The 15,070-nt window shown below is 48.3% G+C and overlaps 1 protein-coding gene and 1 long non-coding RNA gene across 5 annotated transcripts in view; one reads left to right on the plus strand and one right to left on the minus strand.

Annotated features, from left to right (window-relative positions):
* kank1a (KN motif and ankyrin repeat domains 1a) overlaps positions 1-15,070 on the minus strand; it is a 152,394-nt gene that overhangs the window by 42,157 nt on the left and 95,167 nt on the right. For all 4 annotated transcript variants that reach the window (XM_036936599.1, XM_036936602.1, XM_036936601.1 and 1 more), the window contains exons 3-4: positions 4,780-7,051; positions 4,153-4,646 (exon numbers count right to left, since the gene is read on the minus strand). In XM_036936599.1, coding sequence (XP_036792494.1) covers positions 4,153-4,646; positions 4,780-7,051 — 2,766 coding nt within the window. The remainder of the gene's footprint in view (positions 1-4,152; positions 4,647-4,779; positions 7,052-15,070) is intronic.
* On the plus strand, positions 9,881-14,175 carry LOC118937432. The gene is made up of 3 exons (XR_005034783.1): positions 9,881-9,986; positions 10,211-10,252; positions 14,018-14,175. It is a non-coding gene; the product is annotated as an uncharacterized LOC118937432 (long non-coding RNA).

Below are 15,070 nucleotides of genomic sequence, written 5' to 3' on the forward strand. Positions count from 1 at the left end.
GTCCTAAGCTACAGGCAGTTAGATTTGGGCTAAAATTCCTTAATTAAGAGGCGTTAACAACCCTTTGTAAACTTTTTGAAAAAATGGTGTTTGACCAGATACAATGCTATTATGCAGTAAACAAATTGACAACAGACTTTCAGCTCGCTTATAGGGAAGGACACTCAACAAGCACAGCACTTATACAAATTACTGATGATTGGCTGAGAGAAACTGATGATAAAAAGATTGGGGGGGGGGGGGGGGGGGGGGGGCTCTCTTGTTAGACTTCAGTGCAGCTTTTGATATTATCGATCATAGTCTGTTGCTGGAAAACCGTATGTGTTCTGGCTTTACACCCCCTGCTATAACATGGATAAAGAGTTACCTGTCTAACAAAACACAGTGGGTGTTCTTTAATGGTAGCCTCTCCAACGTAATCCAGGTTTAATTAGGAATTCCCCAGGGCAGCTGTCTATGCCCCTTACGTTTTTCAATCTTTACTAACGACATGCCCCTGGCTTTGATTAAAGCCAGTATGTCTATGTATGTGGATGAATCAACACTATAGACGTCAACTACCACAGCGACTGAAATGACTTCAAGACTTAAAGAGCTGCAGCTAGTTTCAGAAAAGGTGGAAAGGAATTAGTTAGTAGAATGGGTGGAATAAGTTAGTACTACATATTTCAAAAACAAAAAAGCATTGTATTTGGAACAAAACACTCACTAAACCCTAAACCTCAACTAAATCTTGTAACAAATAATGTGGAAATTGAGCAAGTTGAGATGACTAAACTGCTTGGAGTAACCCTGGATTGTAAACTGTAATGGTCAAAACATGTTGATACAGGAGTAGCTAAGATGGGGAGAAGTCTGTCTATAATACAGCGCTACTCTACCTTCTTAACAACACTATCAACAAGGCAGGTCCTACAGGCCCTAGTTTCTACCTTAACAACACTATAAACAAGGCAGGTTCTACAGACCCTAGTTTCTACCTTAACAACACTATAAACAAGGCAGGTCCTACAGGCCCTAGTTTCTACCTTCTTAACAGCACTATCAACAAGGCAGGCCCTACAGGCCCTAGTTTCTACCTTCTTAACAACACTATCAACAAGGCAGTTCCTACAGGCCCTAGTTTCTATCTTCTTAACAACACTATCAACAAGGCAGGTCCTACAGGCCCTAGTTTCTACCTTCTTAACAACACTATCAACAAGGCAGGTCCTACAGGCCCAGTTTCTACCTTCTTAACAACACTATCAACAAGGCAGGTCCTACAGACCCTAGTGTCTACCTTAACAACACTATAAACAAGGCAGGTCCTACAGGCCCTAGTTTCTACCTTCTTAACAGCACTATCAACAAGGCAGGCCCTACAGGTCCCAGTTTCTACCGTCTTAACAACACTATCAACAAGGCAGGTCCTAGTTTCTACCTTCTTAACAATACTATCAACAAGGCAGGTCCTAGTTTCTACCTTCTTAACAACACTATCAACAAGGCAGGTCCTACAGGCCCTAGTTTCTACCTTCTTAACAACACTATCAACAAGGCAGGTCCTACAGGCCCTAGTTTCTATCTTCTTAACAACACTATCAACAAGGCAGGTCCTACAGACCCTAGTTTCTACCTTAACAACACTATAAACAAGGCAGGTCCTACAGGCCCTAGTTTCTACCTTCTTAACAGCACTATCAAAAAGGCAGGCCCTACAGGTCCTAGTTTCTACCGTCTTAACAACACTATCAACAAGGCAGGTCCTAGTTTCTACCTTCTTAACAATACTATCAACAAGGCAGGTCCTAGTTTCTACCTTCTTAACAACACTATCAACAAGGCAGGTCCTACAGGCCCTAGTGTCTACCTTCTTAACAACACTATCAACAAGGCAGGTCCTAGTTTCTACCTTCTTAACAACACTATCAACAAGGCAGGTCCTACAGGCCCTAGTTTCTACCTTCTTAACAACACTATCAACAAGGCAGGTCCTACAGGCCCTAGTTTCTACCTTCTTAACAACACTATCAACAAGGCAGGTCCTACAGGCCCTAGTTTCTACCTTCTTAACAACACTATCAACAAGGCAGGTCCTACAGGCCCTAGTTTCTACCTTCTTAACAACACTATCAACAAGGCAGGTTCTACAGGCCCTAGTTTCTATCTCCTTAACAACACTATCAACAAGGCAGGTTCTACAGGCCCTAGTTTCTATCTTCTTAACAACACTATCAACAAGGCAGGTCCTACAGGCCCTAGTTTCTACCTTCTAAACAAGGCAGGTCCTACAGGCCCTAGTTTCTATCTTCTTAACAACACTATCAACAAGGCAGGTCCTACAGGCCCTAGTTTCTACCTTCTTAACAACACTATCAACAAGGCAGGTTCTACAGGCCCTAGTTTCTATCTTCTTAACAACACTATCAACAAGGCAGGTTCTACAGGCCCTAGTTTCTATCTCCTTAACAACACTATCAACAAGGCAGGTTCTACAGGCCCTAGTTTCTATCTTCTTAACAACACTATCACCAAGGCAGGTCCTACAGGCCCTAGTTTCTACCTTCTAAACAAGGCAGGTCCTACAGGCCCTAGTTTCTACCTTCTTAACAACACTATCACCAAGGCAGGTCCTACAGGCCCTAGTTTCTACCTTCTTAACAACACTATCAACAAGGCAGGTCCTACAGGCCCTAGTTTCTACCTTCTTAACAACACTGTCAACAAGGCAGGTCCTAGTTTCTACCTTCTTAACAACACTATCACCAAGGCAGGTCCTACAGGCCCTAGTTTTATCACGTGTGGTCAGGTGCCACAAATAGGAATTTAGGAAAAGTATAATTGTCTCAGAACAGGGCAGCACTGGCCATTGGATGTACACAGAGAGCTAATTTTAATAATATGCATGTCAGTCTCTCCTGGCTCAAAGGGGAGGAGACATCGACTTCATCACTACTTGTATCTGTGAGAAGTGTTGACATGTTGAATGTACCGAGCTGTCTGTCTAAACTACTGGCACACAGCTCAGACACCCATGCATACCCCGCAATACATGCCACCAGAGGTCTCTTCACAGTCCCCAAGTCCAGAACAGACTATGGGAGGTGCACAGTACTACATAGAGCCATGACTACATGTTACTCTATTCCACAGTACTACATAGAGCCATGACTACATGGAACTTTATTCCACAGTACTACATAGAGCCACGACTACATGGAACTCTATTCCACAGTACTACATAGAGCCATGACTCCATGGAACTCTATTCCACAGTACTACATAGAGCCATGACTCCATGGAACTCTATTCCACAGTACTACATAGAGCCATGACTACATGGAACTCTATTCCACAGTACTACATAGAGCCATGACTACATGGAACTCTATTCCACAGTACTACATAGAGCCATGACTACATGGAACTCTATTCCACAGTACTACATAGAGCCATGACTACATGGAACTCTATTACACATCAGGTAACTGATACAACAATAGAATTAGATTTAAAAAGCAGATAACACACCTTATTGAACAGCGGGGACTGTGAAGCAACACAAACATAGACACATTCATAAAAACACACAATAACATAAGCACTATACACACACGTACACATGGATTTAGTATTGTAGATATGTGGTGGTTGAGTAGAGGCCTGAGGGCGCACACTAAATGTGTTGTGAAATCTGTTGTGAATGTATTGTAATGCTTTTAAAAATCTAGAACTGCCTTACTTTTTGCTGGACTGCCTTGTCAGCAGCTAATGGTGATTCATAAAAATGACAAATACAAACTGTCACCAGGTGAGGGACAGTAATGTTTTTGGTGATACTGTCTTGGGTTGTGGGTTCGATTCCCACGGGGGATCAGTATGAAAATGCATTCACTACTGTAGGTTGCTCTGGATAAGTGTCTGCTAAATGTTGAGGCTGTTCCTGTAACAATTCTTAACCTAAACATAAACCTACTAAAACATGAAATAGCATTTATAAAGTTCAGCAGTAATGTTACGATGTGACTGTGCTCCTCTTTCAGCTCAGTAAACAGAGATATCCTATTGTTAGGTCAATACTAACCCGACTGAGAAGAGAGCAGGCTAACAGTAGATAAATGGTCTGTCTGGTGAAATGACTCAAACTATTAGATATTCTGTGTGGCCTACCTGTAGTGGTGCAGCTGCTATCTCGCTGTGTTCTCAGATCCTCAGCACTGCCATACTTCATGACAGAGCTGATAGAAGTCAGAGTGTTGACCAGCTGGCTGTTGATAGAACCAAAGTGGGTGAACTGAGAAGAGCAGGGCTGTCCGAAAGCATCCGCTAGCTCACTGTAGTTCTCAGTCAACAGCATCTGTTGTTCCTGAAGTAGCTTCTGAAGCCTCTCTATGTAGTGGTCTAGTCCTGCCCCCCCCTCCACCTGCTGGGGCGGTGGTATGGCCTGGGCCTGGGGTGGTACAACAGTCGTCACTGCAATGGTCTCCTGGGTAACAGCGGTTCCGTCCAGGTGGGAGGGGCCACATGCAATGTTCCGGGTCTTCAGGCCGACCAGGAAGTTAGTGTGGATGCCGACCAGGCCGACGCCCACCTCTTTGGTCTGGGCCGACCATGCCTCCTCCGTACCGCCGTCTCGCTCCGCTGTGTTTCCCACGGCAACAGACCTAAGGACGACCACAATAGAAACATTTTATTCAACTTTTATGTGTTCAAAAAACATGTTTAAATGTATTGTATTATATCCACGTGGTTAAAATGTGTTGTTAAATGGTTAAATTAATCTAATAGAAAAAGTACCTGGTTTTGGTCTGTGGGTCTTTGATCAGCCCCTCGCCCACAGCGACAGTCCTTGTGTGATTGGTTAGCGTGCTGGTGTGTTTCTCAGCCGTGTGGAGCAGGGGGGTGTTGGTACAGCCGTCAGCTAGCACCACTGTCTCTGTGTTGGTGTGTTGGGAGGCTGTGTCTGGGGTTACCATGACAGCAGAGTCCGTGGTGGTGCCAAGGACAGGGTTAGTCCCCGTGGTAACCAGCTGTCTGATGGGAGAGACGGTGACGTCTCTAGAACACTCCCCAACGCCCACCGACCTGCTCTCCCTCTCCCTGGCCTCGGTCTCCTGGGCCTGACACAGCTCTAGACTGTCTACTTCCTCATCAGTGTTTACTCCCTGGTCACACAGCCCCACCTCCACCCCCACCCCCTGGTCACACACCTCCAACTGCCTCCCCACACACTGGTCCTGCACCTCTACCCTCTCCTGCACCAGCCACCTCTCCATGGGCAGGTCAGGACCCGAAGCAGTGTGTCTCAGGCTGGGTTGACAGGACACCCCTACCCCTACAGTGTGGAGGGTCTCCCCTGTGGAGGCATGGCTGGTCTCTAGATGGTTCCCCACTCCCTGGCTGTGTGTCTGGACTCTCCAGGTCTCTGAGCCAGTGCTCTGGGTGTCTGGCCGCGCCTGGCAGGCCATGCTGTAGGTGTCTGGCCGCACCTGGCAGCCTTTATCAGCCCTCTTCTTATTGGCTCCCCCAGCGGCCTGCAGCTCTAGCTTCAGCTTGGACATCTCCATCAGGTGGGTGGTCTCTCTCAGGTCCACCTCTAGCCGGTAGATCTTCTCCTTCAGGGCCTCGATGGTCTGCTGCTGCAAGTCTAGCTCTGCCTCCACCTCGCTGGTCACGCCCAACATGGCTTCTGTCACGCCCGTCCCAGCACTGCGAGTCTCACGCTGCTCCGTCGCCATTCCGACGTCACAGTAGAAGCGTCGTTGTTGTACCATCGTCATCACCGGCGACTTCCTCTGGGCGACCACCGAGGCGTCGTTCATGTTCTCATCTGGGCCGACCGCCGTGGAGGTGAGCTGGTTGTTGTTATTGTGGGTGAGAGGGAGGGAGGTCTGGGTCTGCCTGGCCTGGTGAGACCCTTGATCCTGGCTGTTTGCCCCCAGGGCTTGGACCTCTGCAGCCAGCCTCCTGAACTCCTCCATCCCCTTGGTACTCTGACTATGGCCCTGACACTCCTGGCCCTCTGGCTCCATGATGTGCAGCTCCTGGGTCTGTAGGGTATGTGTCTGGGGGTCCAGCTGGTCGGCCAACTGATCAGCACTGCCCACGCTATAGGACCTCTTCCTGAACCCCCCCCCCACTATGCCCCCCACCCCCAGCCTCTGGTTCTTCTGACAGGTCATCTGTCTCTTCTCCTCCTGCAGCACGGCTATCTTCACCTGCAGGACAGGTATGGTCTTCACCTTGTCCTCTAGCTCCTTCAGCCTCCGCAGTGCCACCACCATCTGCTCCCGGATGTGCTGCAGGTGGAGCGGAGACACGTTGGTGGCCGGCGTGGTCATGCCCGAGGACATGGGGCTGTGGTGCATAGAGGAACCCATGGAAGTGTAGTAGGGGTTGTACTCTCCACTACCTCCACCCCCGTTGGGAAGCAGGGGGGAGAACAGGGAGGTGCTGGACCCCCCCATCCCTCCGAAGGAGGCCAGGCGGTGGCGAGGAGCAGGGCCAGGGGGTTCGGAGGGGGAGGGGGGCTGCATGAGGTGGCGCTCCTGTTCTAACCTCCTCCTAGTCTCCATCAGGGTCTTCTCAACCTGGGGGTTGAGGAGGGGAGGTTCCCACGGAGAGGGGGGCGGAAGAAGGGGCCGTTGAGGGGCTTCGGCGGGGACGCTCAGGTAGCCCTCGGGGGGTAGGGGAGGAAGGGGAGGGGGAGGCTCACAGGAAGGGAGAGGGGCATGGGCGTGGTAAATCAGGGTGGGGGGAGGGTGAGGCTGGGGGGAGGAGTAGAAGAGGGGACTCTGCTGTGCCTCTTCACTGGAGGAGGGTAGGGAGCCTGTGGAGGTCCATTCAGCCTGGCCCTGCCCACTGTACCCACTGCCCCCACCAGAGCAACCTCCCCTGGGCACGGGCTCCGCCGTCGGCCGGACAGGCCTGGATTTCCGCTGGATGTTCAGCCTCTTGATGGTGTTGCCACGCTGTATGTCGTCCACATACTTCAGGAAGTCCAGGTCTAGCTGATAGCCATATGGGGGCGTGGCCTCAGTACCCCTGCTGACAGACCTCTCTCCTCTCTCTATGGGAAGAAGAGAAGAACAAAAGGCATTGGAACTAGAGTCATACCAGGAAACACATGTTGCAGTAAATTGGTTCTGTAACAATGACATTACAGGTATGGAACAATAGCTATAAATGGATCAGAGAATTCAATTCTTTACATGACAACTTTAAACCCCAGTGTTGCTTCTCTGGCAGCTGCTGGGAGAACAGTGGTCTAGTATGACGTGAGAACGTAGCCTCATCACCCGACAGTCATGGCCACAACAAGCATGGACAACATTAGCTACAATACAAAGTTTCACCAAGGACTATGCTGTCAACAGCAGACAGACCGCAATTATATGTTTAAAAAGAAACAAGTTTGGTCATTGAAAAGGGGATGAAGGCTGTGGAAATGGAGTGGCTTGCTACCTCGGGAACTGATGGACCGTGATATTACTCAAACCTGGTAAGACAAACCTCAAAACTAATGTTAGCTTAGCAACATTTCTTTGCAATTCCTCTCTGCTGTAGACATGTTGGTTGTTTAGAAACAAAACCGAGGCGTGCGTAACCATGGGGAAAAACAGACGGGGTCGATTGTTGCCATGGAAAATATCCTCCAATGTTTATTGAAAACATAAATACATTTGCACTTGTTGTCTCTCAAATACATCAATACAGTTATTGGTTAGCTAGCTATCGGGTTTTAGCCATTTTAGCCATACATATGCATCGCAGCGCTAGCTGTGCCACCAGAGACTGGGTTCGCACCCAGGCTCTGTCGCAGCCGGCCGTGACTGGGAGTGGGTGGGGCGACGCACAATTGGCCTAGCGTCGTCCGGGTTAGGGAGGGTTTGGCCGGTAGGGATATCCTTGTCTCATCGCGCACCAGCGACTCCTGTGGCGGACAGGGCACAGTGCGCGCCAACCAAGGTTGCCAGGTGCACAGTGTTTCCTCCGACACATTGGTGCGGCTGGTTTCCGGGTTGGATGCACGCTGTGTTAAGAAGCAGTGCGGTTTGGTTGGGTTGTGTTTTGGAGGACACATGGCTTTCGACCTTCGTCTCTCCCGAGCCCGTACGGGAGTTGTAGTGATGAGACAAGATAGTAATTATTAACTACCACGAAATTGGGGAGAAAAGGGGGTAAAAATGTGAAATAAATCAAATGGACAGTGACGGGGGTAAGGGGGGATACCTAGTCATATTTTGCATCGTCACTGCAGGGGATCACGACTCTCAAAAAAAAAAAGTTTACTTCTGAAGATCACTTTAGCACCGTCTGTAAAATCCGATTCAAATTCGACACAAACCTTCAAATAGGTATGTAATGACACATTATATAAACTCTTTATAGTGTTTTATTTACATTTTTAGAGGCGATAAGGTGATAAGTTGGACAGATCGAGTGAAAAAAAGCTATTTTCCCACATGACACCTCTCCTTCTCACTATCACGCATTAGTTTCTCTTCCCCACCCGCCATGTTTAAAAAGACCCGACGGAGCTCATTGCCTTGTTGAATTATGCAGAAACGGGCAGCATGGAGGTCATGTCATTGATTCTGTTGGAAAGGGGAGAGATTGTGCTTTACAATGGTATTGACATTACAGTTGATCTGGAAGTATTACATTTTGGGGCGTTAAAATAAGGTCAATTGTACGGACAAAGGCGATGTACAAAAGTGAGTGAGTTTACGTTACCGTGAAATGATTACTTAGAAGCACTTTCCCAACAATGCAGAGTTAAAAAGTATTAAAAGATGAGTAAAAACATACAAATAAAGAAAATAGTAACAATAACAACAGTCTATAAACAAGGAGTGCCAGTACCACATCCTCACAAAAACAGATATAACAGCAGTATACTGAAAATACTGCGTCTAATTTTGTTTTCCCACTGCAGGAATTTTGCAGTTTAATTGTAGTACACTGCAGTTATTCTGAGTCCAAAATACAGTTACTGCACTTTTACTGCAACATGTTTTTGTAAGGGCGAGTCAATGTGCGAAGTAGCTGAGGTAATATGTACTTGTTGGTCATCTAACGTTCATCGTACTGTTCCAGCAAAGTGTTTTTTAAAGTTTTTTTTGTTTTTATTTTTACATGTTGTAGAAAGCTAGCCGAGCTAGCTAACTGGTCTACTTTGCTAAGCACCATATTAATTCGCTATGCAGAGTGTGTGGTGTAATTATCATTATAAATCATATCTTTATTGCTTGGTCAACGTACTGTATTTAGTTGCTTCAGCATTGCTATTTATCCTTTAATTTAAGAGCCATAGTGGAGCCTGAGGTCGAGTGGAGCTAATGACGGTTTCATTTCTATTTATCCTCAGCCATAGTGGAGCCTGAACGTCGAGGGGAGCTATTATCCTCAGCCATAGTGGAGCCTGAGGTCGAGTGGAGCTATTATCCTCAGCCATAGTGGAGCCTGAGGTCGAGTGGAGCTATTATCCTCAGCCATAGTGGAGCCTGAGGTCGAGTGGAGCTATTATCCTCAGCCATAGTGGAGCCTGAACGTCGAGGGGAGCTATTATCCTCAGCCATAGTGGAGCCTGAACGTCGAGTGGAGCTATTATCCTCAGCCATAGTGGAGCCTGAGGTCGAGTGGAGCTAATGACGGTTTCATTTCTATTTATCCTCAGCCATAGTGGAGCCTGAGGTCGAGTGGAGCTATTATCCTCAGCCATAGTGGAGCCTGAGGTCGAGTGGAGCTATTATCCTCAGCCATAGTGGAGCCTGAGGTCGAGTGGAGCTATTATCCTCAGCCATAGTGGAGCCTGAGGTCGAGTGGAGCTATTATCCTCAGCCATAGTGGAGCCTGAGGTCGAGTGGAGCTAATGACGGTTTCATTTCTATTTATCCTCAGCCATAGTGGAGCCTGAACGTCGAGGGGAGCTATTATCCTCAGCCATAGTGGAGCCTGAACGTCGAGTGGAGCTATTATCCTCAGCCATAGTGGAGCCTGAGGTCGAGTGGAGCTAATGACGGTTTCATTTCTATTTATCCTCAGCCATAGTGGAGCCTGAGGTCGAGTGGAGCTATTATCCTCAGCCATAGTGGAGCCTGAGGTCGAGTGGAGCTATTATCCTCAGCCATAGTGGAGCCTGAGGTCGAGTGGAGCTATTATCCTCAGCCATAGTGGAGCCTGAGGTCGAGTGGAGCTATTATCCTCAGCCATAGTGGAGCCTGAGGTCGAGTGGAGCTATTATCCTCAGCCATAGTGGAGCCTGAACGTCGAGGGGAGCTAATGACGGTTTCATTTCTATTTATCCTCAGCCATAGTGGAGCCTGAGGTCGAGTGGAGCTATTATCCTCAGCCATAGTGGAGCCTGAGGTCGAGTGGAGCTATTATCCTCAGCCATAGTGGAGCCTGAGGTCGAGTGGAGCTATTATCCTCAGCCATAGTGGAGCCTGAAAGTCGAGTGGAGCTATTATACTCAGCCATAGTGGAGCCTGAGGTCGAGTGGAGCTAATGACGGTTTCATTTCTATTTATCCTCAGCCATAGTGGAGCCTGAGGTCGAGTGGAGCTATTATCCTCAGCCATAGTGGAGCCTGAAAGTCGAGTGGAGCTATTATCCTCAGCCATAGTGGAGCCTGAGGTCGAGTGGAGCTAATGACGGGTGATGTGGAGGTAAACCCAGGCCCTGCATGTCCCCAGGCACCCTCATTTGTTGACTTCTGTGATCGAAAAAGCCTTGGTTTCATGCATGTCAACATCAGAAGCCTCCTCCCTAAGTGTGTCTTACTCACTGCTCTAGCACACTCTGCTAACCCTGATGTCCTTGCCGTGTCTGAATCCTGGCTCAGGAAGGCCACCAAAAATTCTGAGATTTCCATACCCAACTATAACATCTTCCGTCAAGATAGAACTGCCAAAGGGGGAGGAGTTGCAGTCTACTGCAGAGATAGCCTGCAAAGTAATGTCATACTCTCCAGGTCCATACCCAAACAGTTCGAACTACTAATTTTGAAAATTACTCTCTCCAGAAACAAGTCTCTCACTGTTGCCGCCTGCTACCGACCCCCCTCAGCTCCCAGCTGTGCCCTGGACACCATTTGTGAATTGATCGCCCCCCATCTAGCTTCAGAGTTTGTTCTGTTAGGTGACCTAAACTGGGATATGCTTAACACCCCGGCAGTCCTACAATCTAAGCTAGATGCCCTCAATCTCACTCAAATCATCAAGGAACCCACCAGGTACAACCCTAACTCTGTAAACAAGGGCACCCTCATTGACGTCATCCTGACCAACTGGCCCTCCAAATACACCTCCGCTGTCTACAACCAGGATCTCAGCGATCACTGCCTCATTGCCTGTATCCGCTACGGAGCCGCAGTCAAACGACCACCCCTCATCACTGTCAAACGCTCCCTAAAACACTTCTGTGAGCAGGCCTTTCTAATCGACCTGGCCCGGGTATCCTGGAAGGACATTGACCTCATCCCGTCAGTTGAGGATGCCTGGTCTTTCTTTAAAAGTAACTTCCTCACCATTTTAGATAAGCATGCTCCGTTCAAAAAATGCAGAACTAAGAACAGATATAGCCCCTGGTTCACTCCAGACCTGACTGCCCTCGACCAGCACAAAAACATCCTGTGGCGGACTGCGCTAACATCGAATAGTCCCCGCGATATGCAACTGTTCAGGGAAGTCAGGAACCAATACACACAGTCAGTCAGGAAAGCTAAAGCCAACTTCTTCAGGCAGAAGTTTGCATCCTGTAGCTCCAACTCCAAAAAGTTCTGGGACACTGTGAAGTCCATGGAGAACAAGAGCACCTCCTCCCAGCTGCCCACTGCACTGAGACTAGGTAACATGGTCACCACCGATAAATCCATGATTATCGAAAACTTCAACAAGCATTTCTCAACGGCTGGCCATGCCTTCCGCCTGGCTACTCCAACCTCGGACAACAGCTCCCCCCCCCCCGCAGCTACTCGCCCAAGCCTCTCCAGGTTCTCCTTTACCCAAATCCAGATAGCAGATGTCCTGAAAGAGCTGCAAAACCTGGACCCGTACAAATCAGCTGGGCTGGACAATCTGGACCCTCTATTCCTGAAACTATCCGCCGCCATTGTCGCAACCCCTATTACCAGCCTGTTCAATCTCTCTTTCATATCGTCTGAGATCCCCAAGGATTGGAAAGCTGCCGCAGTCATCCCCCTCTTCAAAGGGGGCGACACCCTGGACCCAAACTGTTACAGACCTATATCCATCCTGCCCTGCCTATCTAAGGTCTTCGAAAGCCAAGTCAACAAACAGGTCACTGACCATCTTGAATCCCACCGTACCTTCTCCGCTGTGCAATCTGGTTTCCGAGCCGGTCACGGGTGTACCTCAGCCACGCTCAAGGTACTAAACGATATCATAACCGCCATCGATAAAAGACAGTACTGTGCAGCCGTCTTCATAGACCTTGCCAAGGCTTTCGACTATGTCAATCACCGTATTCTTATCGGCAGACTCAGTAGCCTCGGTTTTTCGGATGACTGCCTTGCCTGGTTCACCAATTACTTTGCAGACAGAGTTCAGTGTGTCAAATCGGAGGGCATGCTGTCCGGTCCTCTGGCAGTCTCTATGGGGGTGCCACAGGGTTCAATTCTCGGGCCGACTCTTTTCTCTGTATATATCAATGATGTTTCTCATGCTGCGGGCGATTCCCTGATCCACCTCTACGCAGACGACACCATTCTATATACTTCCGGCCCGTCCTTGGACACTGTGCTATCTAACCTCCAAACGAGCTTCAATGCCATACAGCACTCCTTCCGTGGCCTCCAACTGCTCTTAAACGCTAGTAAAACCAAATGCATGCTTTTCAACCGTTCGCTGCCTGCACCCGCACGCCTGACCAGCATCACCACCCTGGATGGTTCCGACCTTGAATATGTGGACATCTATAAGTACCTAGGTGTCTGGCTAGACTCTAAACTCTCCTTCCAGACCCATATCAAACATCTCCAATCGAAAATCAAATCAAGAGTCGGCTTTCTATTCCGCAACAAAGCCTCCTTCACTCACGCCGCCAAACTTACCCTAGTAAAACTGACTATCCTACCGATCCTCGACTTCGGCGACGTCATCTACAAAATTGCTTCCAACACTCTACTCAGCAAACTGGATGCAGTTTATCACAGTGCCATCCGTTTTGTCACTAAAGCACCTTATACCACCCACCACTGCGACTTGTATGCTCTAGTCGGCTGGCCCTCGCTACATATTCGTCGCCAGACCCACTGGCTCCAGGTCATCTACAAGTCCATGCTAGGTAAAGCTCCGCCTTATCTCAGTTCACTGGTTACGATGGCAACACCCATCCGTAGCACGCGCTCCAGCAGGTGTATCTCACTGATCATCCCTAAAGCCAACACCTCATTTGGCCGCCTTTCGTTCCAGTTCTCTGCTGCCTGTGACTGGAACGAATTGCAAAAATCGCTGAAGTTGGAGACTTTTATCTCCCTCACCAACTTCAAACATCTGCTATCTGAGCAGCTAACCGATCGCTGCAGCTGTACATAGTCTATTGGTAAATAGCCCACCCATTTTCACCTACCTCATCCCCATACTGTTTTTATTTATTTATTTTTATTTTTCTGCTCTTTTGCACACCAATATCTCTGTACATAACCATCTGATCATTTACCTGTACATAACCATCTGATCATTTATCACTCCAGTGTTAATCTGCATAATTGTAATTATCTGCCTACCTCATGCCTTTTGCACACAATGTATATATAGACTCCCCTTTTTTTCTACTGTGTTATTGACTTGTTAATTGTTTACTCCATGTGTAACTCTGTGTTGTCTGTTCACACTGCTATGCCTTATCTTGGCCAGGTCGCAGTTGCAAATGAGAACTTGTTCTCAACTAGCCTACCTGGTTAAATAAAGGTGAAATAAAATAAAAAAAAATAAAAATAGTGGAGCCTGAGGTCGAGTGGAGCTAATGACGGTTTCATTTCTATTTATCCTCAGCCATAGTGGAGCCTGAGGTCGAGTGGAGCTATTATCCTCAGCCATAGTGGAGCCTGAACGTCGAGGGGAGCTATTATCCTCAGCCATAGTGGAGCCTGAACGTCGAGTGGAGCTATTATCCTCAGCCATAGTGGAGCCTGAGGTCGAGTGGAGCTAATGACGGTTTCATTTCTATTTATCCTCAGCCATAGTGGAGCCTGAACGTCGAGTGGAGCTATTATCCTCAGCCATAGTGGAGCCTGAGGTCGAGTGGAGCTAATGACGGTTTCATTTCTATTTATCCTCAGCCATAGTGGAGCCTGAGGTCGAGTGGAGCTATTATCCTCAGCCATAGTGGAGCCTGAGGTCGAGTGGAGCTATTATCCTCAGCCATAGTGGAGCCTGAGGTCGAGTGGAGCTATTATCCTCAGCCATAGTGGAGCCTGAGGTCGAGTGGAGCTATTATCCTCAGCCATAGTGGAGCCTGAAAGTCGAGTGGAGCTATTATACTCAGCCATAGTGGAGCCTGAGGTCGAGTGGAGCTAATGACGGTTTCATTTCTATTTATCCTCAGCCATAGTGGAGCCTGAACGTCGAGTGGAGCTATTATCCTCAGCCATAGTGGAGCCTGAACGTCAAGGGGAGCTAATGACGGTTTCATTTCTATTTATCCTCAGCCATAGTGGAGCCTGAGGTCGAGTGGAGCTATTATCCTCAGCCATAGTGGAGCCTGAAAGTCGAGTGGAGCTATTATACTCAGCCATAGTGGAGCCTGAGGTCGAGTGGAGCTATTATCCTCAGCCATAGTGGAGCCTGAAAGTCGAGTGGAGCTATTATCCTCAGCCATAGTGGAGCCTGAGGTCGAGTGGAGCTATTATCCTCAGCCATAGTGGAGCCTGAACGTCGAGTGGAGCTATTATCCTCAGCCATAGTGGAGCCTGAGGTCGAGTGGAGCTATTATCCTCAGCCATAGTGGAGCCTGAACGTCGAGTGGAGCTATTATCCTCAGCCATAGTGGAGCCTGAGGTCGAGTGGAGCTATTATCCTCAGCCATAGTGGAGCCTGAGGTCGAGTGGAGCTATTATCCTCAG

The sequence above is a fragment of the Oncorhynchus mykiss genome, chromosome 11, assembly GCF_013265735.2.
Source record: "Oncorhynchus mykiss isolate Arlee chromosome 11, USDA_OmykA_1.1, whole genome shotgun sequence".
Taxonomy (NCBI): Eukaryota; Metazoa; Chordata; class Actinopteri; order Salmoniformes; family Salmonidae; genus Oncorhynchus; species Oncorhynchus mykiss.